The sequence below is a fragment of the Pseudorasbora parva genome, chromosome 3 (assembly GCF_024679245.1).
Source record: "Pseudorasbora parva isolate DD20220531a chromosome 3, ASM2467924v1, whole genome shotgun sequence".
In the NCBI taxonomy this organism is placed as follows: Eukaryota; Metazoa; Chordata; class Actinopteri; order Cypriniformes; family Gobionidae; genus Pseudorasbora; species Pseudorasbora parva.
The window spans coordinates 32,178,488-32,193,652 of NC_090174.1; the positions used below are offsets into that span (position 1 = coordinate 32,178,488).

The window sequence follows — 15,165 nt, forward strand, 5'->3', positions numbered from 1 at the left end:
GTTTTTCAAAACAAACTATGACCAAAACGAGTGCTAGAGATTTCTTTGTAGCCTCCATTTCAGTCCCGCGTGTAATGCAGCTCACTGTCACCGAACGCGTCATTCATTGATGATATAAAACTCCGGACGAGTTTTCTTGTGTGCGTCCGTTTTTAGCGCGCCTCCACTATCGTCCAGTCTGACATTAATGCCAACTGAGATCTTACAGTGTGACATGGATGGCTTACATCGGGGATCATGTTCGTACAGTCTGACAATAGACATTCGCAAAGGATTTTGAAAAATCGCACAGTGTGCAGGACCAATTAGGCTACCAAGGTAAAGTTCCAGCCTAATATTTTAAATACATAGAAATGAACGAAGGACTTACTGTTTTTCTTCTCCAGAGAAAGTGGTGTGTGGCTGTGTGCTGTCTGAGCGCTGAGTCACTCAACTCTTTCGTTTTCAGTTGATTCAACCTTAACGTGCTTCACTTTCGATTCGATGACGCTTCGCTAATAAACCTCTACAAATTACAGTTATACAGCACATTAGGCTGCGTCTGTTTTATAATAAACAGTTAAAAATAAATGTTTGATTGAATAGCCTATTATTTAATAGTTAGGCAATAGGCTAAATTAAAGCGTGAGATAGGCTAGTGTTTTAACAAAAGATGAATGTTTCTTTATTATTCTAGGTTTACTCAAATTCTCTGTAATTCTCTACACTAAATAAAACAAATAGACATCATAGTTTATGTTAAACATCATAGTTTAAGAAGACAGGCGCATATTGACATCAGTTTGCGCCTGCTTCTTATCTGATAAATAGGCTACATTATAACAACTTAACTGAGAGGCCAATTTTTAGAATGCGCATCTCAACGTTTCCATCCAGCATTTATGTAAAATCCCAAAATACACATAGGGTGAATTAAGTCAGCTAAAATGGGCCAAATAAGGTTTTAGCGTCATATCTCTTGAAACTTTTACAGCCAATCAAACTACCTGATCTTCAATTAGACACTGGTTGACATGTAACAATTTTGATTGGGAGCAGTTGGCTACATGAAGCTTGTAAGAGAAATAGTAGGCTAGGCCTAAGGTGAGCCTGACATAGTCAATCATCCATCAATAAGTGTAGCCTATAAGCAATTAAGCCTACCAACAAAAAAGTTTATGAATGTTTGTATTTTCCTTTTTCAAATAAAATAAAAAAGTTTAATTTATAAAATAAACTTCGATTTTTTTGTGTGAAAAGGGTAATTTTATGTAGAAATGGCTGGTTAAGCTAAAATTGGCCACAGTTTTCAGCTCAAATGGGCTGCATAAACACTTTTTTTCAAAGATGTTAATCTTTAGGCTAAAAATGTCAGAATTTGTGTCAGGTAGCACTTATATATATATTAGCAGACCCAGGAGTAATTCTTATAATGGAACTATTTACAATAAATGTAAGACCCCTTTGTAAGTCTACTGGGCCATCTAGTGGCGCCAGTCGAGGTCCACGAGTAGTATGAAGCTGCAGACTCGGAGCCTGCATCCACAGTCCCGCACTCAGAGTCCCGCATTCTCAGACCCCTCGTTTGTAAGAAACAGCGCCTCCTGCTGTTCTGAAGACCGTATAACACCCTTATCCAAATAAGATAGATTTATTTGGAAAACTTTAATTGAAACGACACCTTAATAATATAAGCAAATTAGCCTAACGATTTTGGCAAACATCTTTGCATTCCCTAAAAATGTCATTGTTTTCTCTGACTAACAAAGTACCCAGTAGTTTTTTGTTTTTGTTTATTTAAATAAAAGAAAATTACTGATGGAAGATATACAATTACAGATTGAACTATCCTTTGAAAAATGTTATGTGATATTATATTGCTACAATGTTTTTTTAATTCCAATTCCAATGTTTCTTTCAGGTCAACCTAATGGTCTAATTAACATATTATACATTGCTAGCATTAAAAAAACCTGTTGATAACTGGAATCCAAAGCAAAACTCAAACAAGAATAGACAAAACACCAATAATAAACAAATCTGTACAATTCAAAAATGGTATTACAGTAGTATTTACAGTAGTTATTATTTTACCTTATGCAATTGAAGATGCAAAGTACAGTCACTAACACAATTCTTTCTTCCTTTTTTCTTTGCTTTGTCCTGTTTACCGCAATATGATGTTTAGGTGATAGTTAAAGTACAGACTCGTCCATTATTGGTGTTTTGTCTATTCTTGTGTGAGTTATGCTTAGCATTCCAGATATAAAAAATATGGTTTTGTAATGTTAGCATTGCGTATGATATGTTAATTAGACCATTAGCATGTGAACCTGAAAGAAACATTGAACAAAAAAAAGAATTGTAGCGATATATCACATAATATTTTTCAGAGGATAGTTCAATCTGTAATTTGATTGAGTATTCATCAGTATTTTTCTTTCAATTGCCCACACTTTTTATTAAATAAATAAATGAATCTACTGCGTACTTAGTCAGAGAAAACAATGACATTTTTTGGGAATGCAAAGATGTTTGCAAAAGCGTTATTTTGTGTAAATTTATTTTTAAATGAAAACTTTAAATGAAACGATAATGTAATATTGCATCTTATTTGGATAAGGGTGTTATACGATCTTCAGAACAGCAGGAGGCGCTGTTTCTTACAAACGAGGGGTCTGAGAATGCGGGACTCTGAGTGCGGGTCTGTGGATGCAGGCTCCGAGTCTGCAGCTTCATAATGTTGAGGTCCACGGCTTTAGCACGCAGTTCGCTAGATGTCAGTAGTGCGCACGCAGGTTGCGAACCAACACCACAAGAAGAAGTGGATTGTCTTAAACTTCCGGGCATGGCGGAGAAGAAAATTGCCGGTATGTGTGCATTTCAAGTAAACCTGTGTATAATAGTGCGTGGTAAAAAGAAAAATAGCCCTAAATAATATAACGCAATACTTGTACATTTGTTTCCAGACCTATATTTTTTTTTTTATTTGCAGGAGAACATGTAAACAACCTTGATATGCATCACACTATCAGTCCTATTATGTAATGTTGTAAATCCAGCTGAAAATTAGTTCACATTCAGATGATTTGTCCTTCTCAGTCCGCTCGCAGGATCCCAGCCAGCGGCGCGTGTTGGACAGCGCCACGCGCCAGCGCCGTTTGACCCGCCAGCTCGAGGCGCTCGAGAAAGACAATTTCCAGGACGACCCTCACGCGAGCCTCCCGCAGCTCGTCAAGCGGCTGCCGCAGTTCGACGAGAGCAACGAATCGAGTCAGTGTTGTGCATCATTCAGTCCCCATTCATTTACACGTAGCCTATATCTGTACGAACTGTATCTAATTTTAGATTTGACGGGGTTTGACGCATTTATTTTGCTTTCAAGGCAAGCGGAGAAAGAAGACAAGGGGTGATCATTTTAAACAGAGGTTCCGCAAAAACTTCCAGACGCTTCTGGAGGAGGAGGTAACGCAATCTATCACTCTGTGTGCTGAAAAACATCCCCTGAGAAAACTACATACCCTCTTTTCTATGATGAATGTTACAGAACCTATCATAGCGAAACCTAGCAACAAAAAACACCTAATCACATTTGGCAAAATTAAGCTATATTTTCCATAAAGAGCATGTGCCCATTTGTAAGACAGTAAATTAAATGGTAAATTACTCATAAATCATGGTAGCGTTTGAATAAAGGTCAGTTATTGCGTTAATGTAATGGGTTATAAAAAATTATATATATATATATATATATATATATATATATATATATATATATATTATATATATATATTATATATATATATAAAATATATATAATTTTTTTTTTCTTTCAGGACTTAAGTGTTAGTGAGGGTCCAAACTATCTGACAGCATGTGCTGAGCCCTCTAAGTTTCCTCAGCGTCATTTCTGTGCAGTGTGCGGCTTCCCTTCAAACTACACCTGCATATCATGTGGAGCTCGCTACTGTTGTGTGCGATGTTTAGGAACACACCACGAAACCAGGTAACACACTTGCTCGCCTCACACGTGTGTGTAGTAGGCAACACACTTCCTCAAAAATGGTAATAGTAACACAAGACAACACAAACAAGCTCACAAACACTACTAGAAAAGATGACAGACTTATTAATAGTCAAAATTGTCATAATTTACTCATTTGTATGACTTAATTTATATCTGTGGAAGACAAGAGATTACATTTTTGAACTCTTTTCCTAGAATAAAAAAGGTCATACAGTATTGGAAGAACATGAGGATGAATAAATAATGGCAATTTTTATCCTTCTTTTAAGGTCAAGATAAAATGCCAATATGGCATATGATAAAATGATGGGTCTAGACAAGATGACATGAGTGTAAATTGTGCTCCTTGTCCTTTCAGGTGTCTAAAGTGGACGGTATGATCGATTCATCTGTCCTGAACTCCTATCAAAATCAAAGCAAGCTTATGGGTCATGCACTCTTACAATCGTATGTTCCTCGAAAGCATTACAACCATTAACCTGCACAATAAAAATATTGAGGTATATATTACAACAAATAGGCTGTACTTCAGTTGAAATTTCATATAATCAGATGAAATGGATTAAGTGTTTGACCCCTCATAAAAAATAACAGGTTTTGAGTTAATTCTGTGGCAAGTAAGCTTTGGCTTGTTCTTAAATATAGAGCATTACAGTGAAAACTGCAATTTAAGTGTTTTTGGAATAAATTACCCCAATTGGCAGAAAGAAAAGACATCTTATGTTTACACATGCTAAAACGTCTTGTATGAAAAACAATATGCTTATTCATATTCAGGGATGTCTTGTATCTTAATTAAAGGAACCCAATGGTTTTTGTATATGAAGTTTTGTAATTTAAGAAATTCTTTAAAATTTTGTATGTAAATATATGTACATAATTGTTTCTTATAAAATGTTGTTGTCTGAAGCAAACAAACAAATAAATAGAAGTGGTAAAAATGTGCTGGCTTTATGATCTGTTTTGCATAAATTGAAATACTTTTAAGACTTAATGCTTATACATCATAATACATTTAATTTTATTATTTTGATTAAAAGCATCAAAATAATACATTTATAAATCACCCATGCTTTTGATATTAAAATCAATCTGAACTGGTAATAATTCTATACATAAAAAACCATCCCCAATACATATTTTCATAATGAGAACTAACATTACATCTCTAGTGCTTCAGCAGGGAGGACATCAAAACAGAACTGATGGTGAGCAATCACTTGATTTTTAACCTGGGTGACTGTTTTTTAGGCACATATACAGCTCCATATGAATTATTCACATTATTGTGAATTTCACCCCAATTTGCATTCATTCATTTGGTTCATTTTGTGCTTTGAGCATCATTTCGGAGAATTAAAAAGCTAAAATATTGACATGACATCAGTACAAAAATAAGTACATTTTCCTCCTCTTGCATCCGTCCCACATTATATTCCAGACAGCTGTTTTATTAACTTTGTGTATTCCAACATTTCTATATGAAGCGCAGCTCGTGTGTGTCAGCCAGTCCGTATCTGGTCTTATGTCTGTGGAAAAGTTCAGACAGATCCTTCATGTATAGACTGTGGTAATGATCCACCTGTTCCTGAGATGGACTGTCAACCTGAGGCACTGTAATGGGATGGCCCACTGGAAGACAAAAAGATATTAGCAATCATACGACAACTTTTCAGTGTTTCAGCAGCAGACATGGTAAGTGTCACTACCAGAAAAATAATTTTTAAATAAGAAGAAAATATTGATGTGATGAGTCTTTCGAACTGACCCACGGTTGTGACAGGACGTCTGAACGGCAGAAGCAGCCAGCGCCCACCAGTGAAGAGACATGGAGCAAAACCCATAATCTGCTTAAAAAGAGCCTGCAGCCGTCGGCCCACACTGCCCTCAGACAGAACCACCTGCGGGAACAGCTCGGTCTCACCAAAGGAGTATACAGGAACCAGGTCAGCCCTGAGTACACAGCAAGAAAAGGATGTAGTCAAGTTAAATGTGAAAAATAATTATTAATTTGGCAGTTGCTGCTTATGTGTACATTTAGGCTCACCTTTCAAGTTGCTACTGCTGCATTTTTCAAGGTTCCCACACCTTATTTTATTACCAATTGATTCCCATGATTTCTCCATTACTGTTTCGTTCTACCTCCTGTCTTTCAAGTAAATGTATGCCATCCGCTATTTAGAGCAGTGGTTCTTAACCTGGGGGTGGGACCCACCAGGGGGAGTCAGCAAACTTCCAAAACTTATGATGATATAAACTAAGACAAATTAAGCTTTAAAATAACAAAAAACAGCCAGATGTGCTTTCATTGGGCCTCATTCATGAAACTTTTGTAAATATATGAGCAAATTCGGAGTAATTTGCGCATAAAATGGACCTTCACGAAAACTCTGCTCCAGATTCACAAATGCTTCGTATACCACGGATTTGTTAGTTAAACGTGTGTATGTTAGTGAATTCCAAACATGTGTAAAAATGATGCGCGTGCACGCTTATTCATAATTTGCATATTCCCCACCCATGAGTTACACATGAAAATGACGTGACCAGGAACGCTGTGGACTCTCCTGGAATTCTTTCTCAGGTTTGGATCCAGGATTTTGCATAAATGTTGAAGAGACTAATTGGCCATATGACTAGCAATAAATATTCAATTATCGTGTGTCCACCAAAGCATGTTTTAGCCAGCTAAACACCTGGTGCTCTTCTGAAAATGGACAGCTGGTGGCGCTTGAAATCGCTTTGCAAGGGCAGCATTTTTTCCAGCTGAGAAACTTTGCTAGCTATGATACAGAATATCCATGGCAGTAATGTGATACTAGTATCTCATTTTGAAGAATATTACTTCTTCAGAATTTAGAAATGCAGTAAAAAAAAAAAAAAAAACAGTATTCTCTATTATTGTAGTTTGGTTCGTGTACAATGGGATGATTGGTCGGTGTAGTTTTTGTCCCGCCCCTTCTCCACTGTGATTGGACGGCCTGGTAAAAAAGAACAGTGATGAGCCTGCCTATTACCCAACGTTAAACAGTACAAACAAAACAATTAAGACGGGGTAAATCAACTCCTGAAATATTATTATGGTAGGCCTGCCCTACATAATACATCAAAATGCAATGTCATCAGTTTGCCTTAATTGGAACACAGAACGTTCAAATGTTATACGCACAATTTACTCGTGGTAGGGAGCAGGTGTAAATTTCTCTCGTACCAACTAACATTTTGAAAATAGGAACATTTTCGTGAATCTGAAAATTTACGTCAGAGCGGCTTTACGAACGATTTACACACATTCGTCCTGCTCGTGTTTCATGAATGAGGCCCTCTGTACCTATTTTATTTTGTTCCCCTACAACTTATATTAAGAAAAGGGGTTCTCATGGTCTTGGGAAATTTATGATTTAAAGACCTGAAAAAAGTATTTGAAATTTTAAATGGTATTAATAGAAATGTGTCTATTTATATCTAACTCTAAAATATTAGAGTAGTTGCTATTTGTGAGACAATACATTAATAAATATGAACAAATGTAACTGCAATTGAACAGAGAAGTTTTAAAGTATATTCAAAATAATCCTGAAAATAAATATTTTAATTTTAAATATTTTAATATTATTGCCACTCATAGTTTCTGTAAGAGTTTGAAAATGAGCAATTCTGTTATTACAGCAGAAAGTGGTCTTTGGTGTTATTTTTGACAATGAAGTCACACATTTTAGGACTTTTTGAAGTCAGAAAGGGAGAACCACCCATTTAGAGCATTCAGGAATGGGATCATTTAGGCAGGGAAAGGAAACTAGTTTTTCGTAAAATCTTTGACTCAAAGGCCCTGGTTGAGAACAAATGGTTAAACCAATGGCTTTTATTTCAATCAACTAGTACTCAATCTTCTTTCTATTGTTCTGGTCTCTTTCTCACCCATGTTCAAGGGCCAGTCGTACAAAGCCTTTCCTGTGTTTCATGACTACAGTGTTTAATCCTGGAGACGAGGTAAGTGATTCCTCTGCCCCACCAATGATGATGACCAGAGCGTTACCCACACCAGTACGGCTCAGCAAATAATGCAAACTCTTCTTACTGACAGGCAACAGACCTGAAAACGAGAAATGGATGGAGAAAAACTTAATTTTTTCTTGTCTCTCTCAGTGAGTTTTGCTGTAGCTATTTTTTACTGACCTGCACATAAAACATATTCTCTGAAGAGAGGGATGCGAAAAAGTCCAGCCAGGATTGCGAGGGTGGGGCGTATTCCAGGAAAGGTTTCCGCAAATCCATTACGGTCTGTGCCGAAGCATGAGAACGCACCCACACACATGATGCCATGGGGGTGACAACCCAAAATATAGTTCTTACTGGGTTTCAATTCAGCAGTCTTTACCAGCTAAAGGAATATTGTGTTAAAGAGGGACATAGAGAACAGCAAGGGTTGGAGAAAAAGATTGAGGTGAAGCTGAAGAACAACTGATGTCTTACGGCAGTAACTGGGTATACTGATTGTTATTTACCTTCACAGGAAAATAGTCTCGGAAGTGTTTCCATACTTCCCAGTTTCTAACAAACTTTGTTCTTCTGCCACCTAGTGGACAGAGAAAACATTAACTTTTTCAATTTTATCAGACCATTTAAACTCTTAATACATAATAAAAGGAGAGTTCACCTAAAATTTTAAATTAGGCCATGATTTACTCACCCTCAAGTCATCTTAGTTGTATATGACATTCTTCTTTCAGATGAATACAATGAGTTATCTATTAAAAAAATGTCCTGGCTTTTCCAAGATTTATAATGGCAGTGAATTTGAAACATTTGAAGAAAAATATCTATATTCAGCACGTCATTAAGTAAAATATCAGACCACCTTCTGTATTCAACTTATGAAAAACAATTGTAGCACCTCTCACAGTTCAAAATGCTTGTGCTGTCCAACGTTGTCGTTGTGCAAGTTATGCTTAGTTGAATACAGACAATTAAACATTTTTCTAGGCTCATTATAATTCTTGGAAGTGCCAGGACATATTTTTTTTTATAACTGATTGTATTCGTCTGAAAAAGGAATGTCATATACACCAAGGATTGCTTGAGGGTGAGTAAATCACAAGGTTATTACATTGGGTGAACTATCCGTTTAAATTGAATGTAATCTGATTTTAGGTCAACCTGTGAATTTAGATTGAAAGTTCTATAAATCATTTACTCACACTCATGTCTTTTTAAACCTGTATGACTGACTTTCTTCTGTAAAACCAAATAATGTTGCTAACCAAACAGTTTTGGTGACCATCGACTTGGAAAAAAACATCGAGGCATTTCCCAGAATGTTCAACAAAAGAAAGTCATGCGGGTTTTGAATGACAGGATGATTAGTAAATGATTTTGGGTGATCCCTTTAACAATCCATGTGTGTGACTAATAGGAATGGTGTGTTGAAGTCATAGGTTGACCTCTCTCGGGTGTTTGCCAATCATAGATCTGCCAGGAGAAGTAGAGAACGGGGATGAACCACAGAGAGGTGAACATCAAGTAGATCATCAACAGTAGACAGGCCACTCCTGCATATACACACACATATAGCATTGATAGTAATGTTGCAATGTCATCTCAACAACACACTAGGCAGTGAGAAGCATCATGTAAATTTCCATAAAGCACCCAAAAGTAACTTGTTTCCTTTTTGTGTGTGTGTGTGTGTAACAGGTCTCACCTAAAAACAGAAATGAAAGCACCAATTGTAAAACACTGATATCCTCGATAAACTCCTTCCATTGAGACTTCGCCTCCTTCCTCTTTAACTTTGAATCTGACAAAGAAGGGATAGAACAGAGAGGAAGAGAAAATCGATTAAGGTATTTGTTAGTGTATAAAGCTTAATGTTGGTCAGTGTTTTAAATGCTGAATCTGATCACATCTACTCCAGTTGAACTTTTTTTTTAAACACAGGATATTCACCAAAACTAACAAAAATATTTTGTCACAATGTCAAATTTTAGTACATTTGGGGTTAGGAAAATATTTGCAGGCACTAGTACAGTACAGGTCCTTCTAAAAAAATTGCATATTGTGATAAAGTTCATTATTTTCCATAATGTAATGATAAAAATTAAACTTTCATATATTTTAGATTCATTGCACACCAACTGAAATATTTCAGGTCTTTTATTGTTTTAATACTGATGATTTTGGCATACAGCTCATGAAAACCAAAAAATATGCATATCATGAAAAGGTTCTCTAAACGAGCTATTAACCTAATCATCTGAATCAACTAAATAACTCTAAACACCTGCAAAAGATTCCTGACGCTTTTAAAAACTCCCAGCCTGGTTCATTACTCAAAACCGCAATCATGGGTAAGACTGCCGACCTGACTGCTGTCCAGAAGGCCATCATTGACACCCTCAAGCGAGAGGGTAAGACATAGAAAGAAATATCTGAACGAATAGGCTGTTCCCAGAGTGCTGTATCAAGGCACCTCAGTGGGAAGGAAAAAGTGTGGCATAAAATGCTGCACAACAAGAAGAGGTGACCAGACCCTGAGAAAGATTGTGGAGAAGGACCGATTCCAGACCTTGGGGGACCTGCGGAAGCAGTGGACTGAGTCTGGAGTAGAAACAACTGTGTTTTATCAAGGGCAGGGTCAATGCAGCTAGCTATCAGGAGATTTTGGAGCACTTCATGCTGAAAAGCTTTATGGAGATGAAGATTTCGTTTTTCAGCACGACCTGGCACCTGCTTAGTGCCAAAACCACTGGTAAATGGTTTACTGACCATGGTATTACTGTGCTCAATTGGCCTGCCAACTCTCCTGACCTGAACCCCATAGAGAATCTGTGGGATATTGTGAAGAGAAAGTTGAGAGGCGCAAGACCCAACACTCTGGATGAGCTTAAGGCCGCTATTGAAGCATCCTGGGCCTCCATAACACCTCAGCAGTGCCACAGGCTGATCGCCTCCATGCCACGCCGCACTGAAGCAGTCATTTCTGCAAAAGGATTCCCAACCAAGTATTGAGTGCATAACTGAACATAATTATTTGAAGGTTGACCTTTTTGTATTGAAAACATTTTTCTTTTATTGGTTGGATGAAATATGCAATTTTTTTGAGATAGGAATTTTGGGTTTTCATGAGCTGTATGCCAAAATCATCTGTATTAAAACAATAAAAGAGCTGAAATATTTCAGTTGGTGTGCAATGAATCTAAAATATATGAAAGTTTAATTTTTATCATTACATTATGGAAAATAATATCACAATATGCGGACCTGTATTTGGACCATTGACCTGAACCTGTGCAGGTGACAGAGACATCAGCCGTCAGATTCACTCACTGTAAATCTGTCATACAAGGTGAAGTGCCTTAATGGGCAATCTGGCAGTCACAGTTCTTTAGGCAGAAAGATCAGAAATCAACCTTTGGTTAGCATAAATATGCCACACAAAGTCACTAAAATGCCTTGTATATCTAAAATGTGGAAACACAAAAATAACCTGTGAATGTCTTTCATTTCTGCCATCTAACAGTTGATGCGTTTCATTATATTATATTACAGGCCTTTTGTAGTTATGGGTTTACTGTCTCTTTTAATGTGTAGCTAATATTAGTCTTTAATGAACACTGAACATGAAGAAAATATTCACAACTCAAAATTAAACCATGATTACATGAATAGTATTAACTGTATAATTGAATAGTTCCTTTATTATCCTTTATTATAGTATATCTTGAAAATTATTCACAGCTATAAACTTGATGTTGATTTGAGTTTACAGCTAACAGCCATTATTGTTAAGTTGATTTCCTCTCCTTCTCACTCAAATAATCTTTTTATACTTTGAAGAAAAAAATGCCCCTGAAAATCAAGTCCAGGAGAAAATATTGCCACTTAATTAATTTCTGACAACAGAAGGTGGTAAGGGCAACTTGAAGTTCAGCAGTGAGCTGGGATCTGTTGCACCTGGGTTGTAAACAAGAGCAAAACACTTAATCATTCGAGAAGCAGACCCCATCACTTAGTTGTCTGATAACTGAGGTAAATTTTATGATTCTGACCTGTAAAGTTGCCAGAATAATAATCATACACTGTTTGTTTATAGGCCAGAGGAGAACTGGCACCCTGACTGAGTCTGGTTTCTCCCAAGGTTTATTTTTCCCCATCATGCCCTGAAGTAATTTTGGTTCCTTCACTCTCACCTTTGGCTTGGCTGTTTAACGATGTGAAGCTGCTTTGAAACAATCGTCATTTTAAAAGTGCTATATAAATAAAGTTGACTTGACCTAAATGGCAATGTTTCATCAAAAATCAATGTGGCATCATATTGTTCCTAAATCAGCAAACCACTTTTTTTCTTTGGAATTCTACAATTAACATTTTGATTTAGACATTTAGCTTTAGGTGTTATCTTTAGATTCAAGATGCACACCGGATTTATGATAAACAATATTTGTACAGGAAAAGAATGGAATGATGTTACTTCAAAAATAACTAAGTCACCTTATCACATACTGAACAATAAAAAAAATACTTAATATAACAAATTTGTATTTATTAAGTATGAATTATCATTATAAATTAATATATACATATTATGCAACTTTAATAGTAAAAATCACTTTTCAATCATTACATGCTTTCTATTTACAGCCTGCTTTTATGGCGTTTATCAGCATCACCACAATCAGAAGATTGTACTTTTTCAAATAGATTGGGAATTTACATTTATGGTAAATGTATAGTGCTATCCCACAATGCCTTTCATTAGGCTAATTAAATCGTTTTAAGTAAACGTGGCATTTGAAAACTTGTTTCATTGTAATGACAATATAAGCAAGTATCGTTATATGGACAATCTGATCCCGCAGCGATATTAAACATCAGCAATTCCGTAGTTAGATTTATTGGGAAAATACGTAACGTTACATCCGTGCAACATAAAGCGTTACGACAGACCAACGAAATTATGATATTTAGATATTGAAGTTAGGCCTAATGTTTGACCATATTTACACTGTTGCTAACAGATGCCTACACATTTAAACTTTGCTGCTAAACCTGCATTTTTAATAATTTCATCAATTGAATATTATATCATCATTCTCCAGTCAAATCTTTTTACAGTACTGACATTCGCGTGAGCCTACCGTTATCTGTGCCCATTAAGTGGTGAATTTTAGTGATCCCTGTAGCAAACGATTCCTCTTCCTCACCTTCTCTGACAGAAGCCTCGTTTCTCTTGTTTGCACTTTGATCGGTTCAATTGGTCAAACAGATAACAAATCGCCTTCTAATCGCGTCATTGTAAATGTATGTGGGCAGTTTCGGGACTGGCTATCTGGTGTTTATCTCCAACCCAACCACTCATGAATCCGCGTCCGCATGACTCAAAACCGTTTAAATCACCCTTTGATTTAACAGGAATCGTTTGAAAGCAACGAAGAAAGCATTTCTTTGTTGTCACGCAGAGGCATCGAAAACTCCACAAAGTCCTACTCTTACTCCCAAATAATACACGGTGTCGTGAGATTTCTTTTAAATATATCTGCTGCTCGGCACGGCCAGCGGCGCGGTTTGGTTGAATGAACGCTCCTTGCGCGCGTGCGGAGTGGACAGCTGTAGGAGGAGCGACTGTGTGCGCGCACGTACAGAGTGGCGCGCTCAGTCGCTGTATTTGAAAACATTTTTGCTTAGTCCTTGCAACTTGTTGCTTCATGAAGAGCTCACGGGAAATGTTGTAATCTCTCTTTTGTAACGGGTCCAACCTGTTTTTCTTGTTAAAGAATGACCTTAGATCAAATAGCTACCTTACTTTAAAAAAAAATATGAATCTCTCTTCAGCATGAAATGTTCTATATTGCATAGGCTATCAATATGATTGGCATGTACGGTGTACTTGTAAAATGAGAAGGCTTTTGTCCAGTGTCCTGTTCCATTCATGGGTGAAATATGAGAACTAATCAATCAATCAATCAGCTTTATTTTTTATAGTGCTTTTACAATGACGATTGTTTAATCAGCTTCACAGTGTTAAACCGGACAATATTGCAACCAAATTTGGTTTGGCTGTACAGTCGTTCTGGGGAAAACAGTGATGTTATCATCTTATTTTAAATGTATCATATAGCGACAATGTTGGAAGATCAGTATTATAGTTTATAGAATTAAATAAGAACTAAAGAATTCATTTAATTTGTATTAGTTAAATAACTTGGATCATAATAACTCATAACCCTGGTTTCACAGACAAGGTTTAAGTCTAGACTAAATCCATATCCTATTGTCTCAAGATGCACATGTTTTTTCATAAGGCACATTTATAAAAGGTTTTTAATGTCTTAATTAAACTAGTCCCTACTGGCTTAATCTAAGCCCTGTCTGTGAAACCAGGCCATTCTTTTTCTTGGCTGTAGTAGACCGACTGCAACGGATGAGATTTCCCCAATGTAACTTTAAATAAACTTGTGAGTTAACCTGCACTAATCCAAATTCAATGCACATGGTGTGAAACAATTATAACCCAGTTTCTCTGGTGGCTACCTTATAAACTCACATAGACTACTGTGGTAGTTGTGTGCTTTACGAGATAGCTGGAAATAGCTATTCATAAAGCACTTAAATCATGACATAACTTCTTGTGGTTGCAGGGTGATCATCAATCAGTATGACTGCAGCTGGTTCAAAAGTTGTCATCTGACTATGTGCCCATGAATCAAAGATTTGCAGGTTGTGTATACTTCTGGATTTGTATGGTCAAGCCAAGCAGCTGTTGTGAGATGAAATCTACAGGTATTTATTTTTTTCTCCATCATATTAATGTGACAATTATGAGAATGCAATGTGCTCAACTAAGGTTAATGTTCACATATTTACCAATGTGGTGTCTTATTTTCTAAATCAATCATTCTATCAATCATTCAATCAATCAATCAATCAATCAATCAATCAATCAATCAATCAATCAGCATTTATTTATTTAGTTTATAACTAATAAAACAAAACATTTTAAAAAGAAACCAACAGCAATAGAATACACGTAATGCCACAGCAACTGCTAAACATTGAAAGTCATTCTAAATAAATACGTTTTTTCGCCTTAAAGAGACCCAAGTCAGTGATTGTACGTAAATCAGCAGGGAGCTTGTTCCAGAGTGTGGGCCCAGCTACGG

General features: G+C 36.5%; 2 protein-coding genes across 2 annotated transcripts; one reads left to right on the forward strand and one right to left on the reverse strand.

Annotated features, from left to right (window-relative positions):
• The first annotated feature begins 1,463 nt into the window (after nt 1-1,463).
• Nucleotides 1,464-4,949, forward strand: znhit1 (zinc finger, HIT-type containing 1). Its single transcript, XM_067438438.1, has 6 exons — nt 1,464-1,481; nt 2,728-2,849; nt 3,082-3,252; nt 3,365-3,444; nt 3,816-3,985; nt 4,365-4,949. Exons 2-6 carry the CDS (start codon nt 2,828-2,830, stop codon nt 4,384-4,386), a joined length of 465 nt encoding a protein of 154 aa, XP_067294539.1. The 5' UTR covers nt 1,464-1,481; nt 2,728-2,827; the 3' UTR covers nt 4,387-4,949.
• A 51-nt stretch (nt 4,950-5,000) lies between these two features.
• Nucleotides 5,001-13,598, reverse strand: mogat3b (monoacylglycerol O-acyltransferase 3b). Its single transcript, XM_067438437.1, has 8 exons — nt 13,144-13,598; nt 9,708-9,803; nt 9,448-9,555; nt 8,512-8,582; nt 8,183-8,387; nt 7,925-8,099; nt 5,775-5,959; nt 5,001-5,638 (listed from the first exon to the last, which is right to left on the reverse strand). Exons 1-8 carry the CDS (start codon nt 13,157-13,159, stop codon nt 5,484-5,486), a joined length of 1,011 nt encoding a protein of 336 aa, XP_067294538.1. The 5' UTR covers nt 13,160-13,598; the 3' UTR covers nt 5,001-5,483.
• Nucleotides 13,599-15,165: the final 1,567 nt, after the last annotated feature.

Bases quoted from the DNA above. Each gene is read 5' to 3' on its own strand.
- znhit1 (XM_067438438.1), top strand. From the start codon at position 2,828: ATGGCGGAGAAGAAAATTGCCG. The intron at 2,850-3,081 runs GTATGTGTGCAT...TGTCCTTCTCAG, and splicing joins GGCGGAGAAGAAAATTGCCG to TCCGCTCGCAGGATCCCAGC. The intron at 3,986-4,364 runs GTAACACACTTG...TTGTCCTTTCAG, and splicing joins GGAACACACCACGAAACCAG to GTGTCTAAAGTGGACGGTAT.
- mogat3b (XM_067438437.1), bottom strand. The intron at 8,100-8,182 runs GTCAGTAAAAAA...TCTCGTTTTCAG, and splicing joins AGAATATGTTTTATGTGCAG to GTCTGTTGCCTGTCAGTAAG. The intron at 5,960-7,924 runs GTGAGAAAGAGA...CTGTGTACTCAG, and splicing joins CGACTGGCCCTTGAACATGG to GGCTGACCTGGTTCCTGTAT.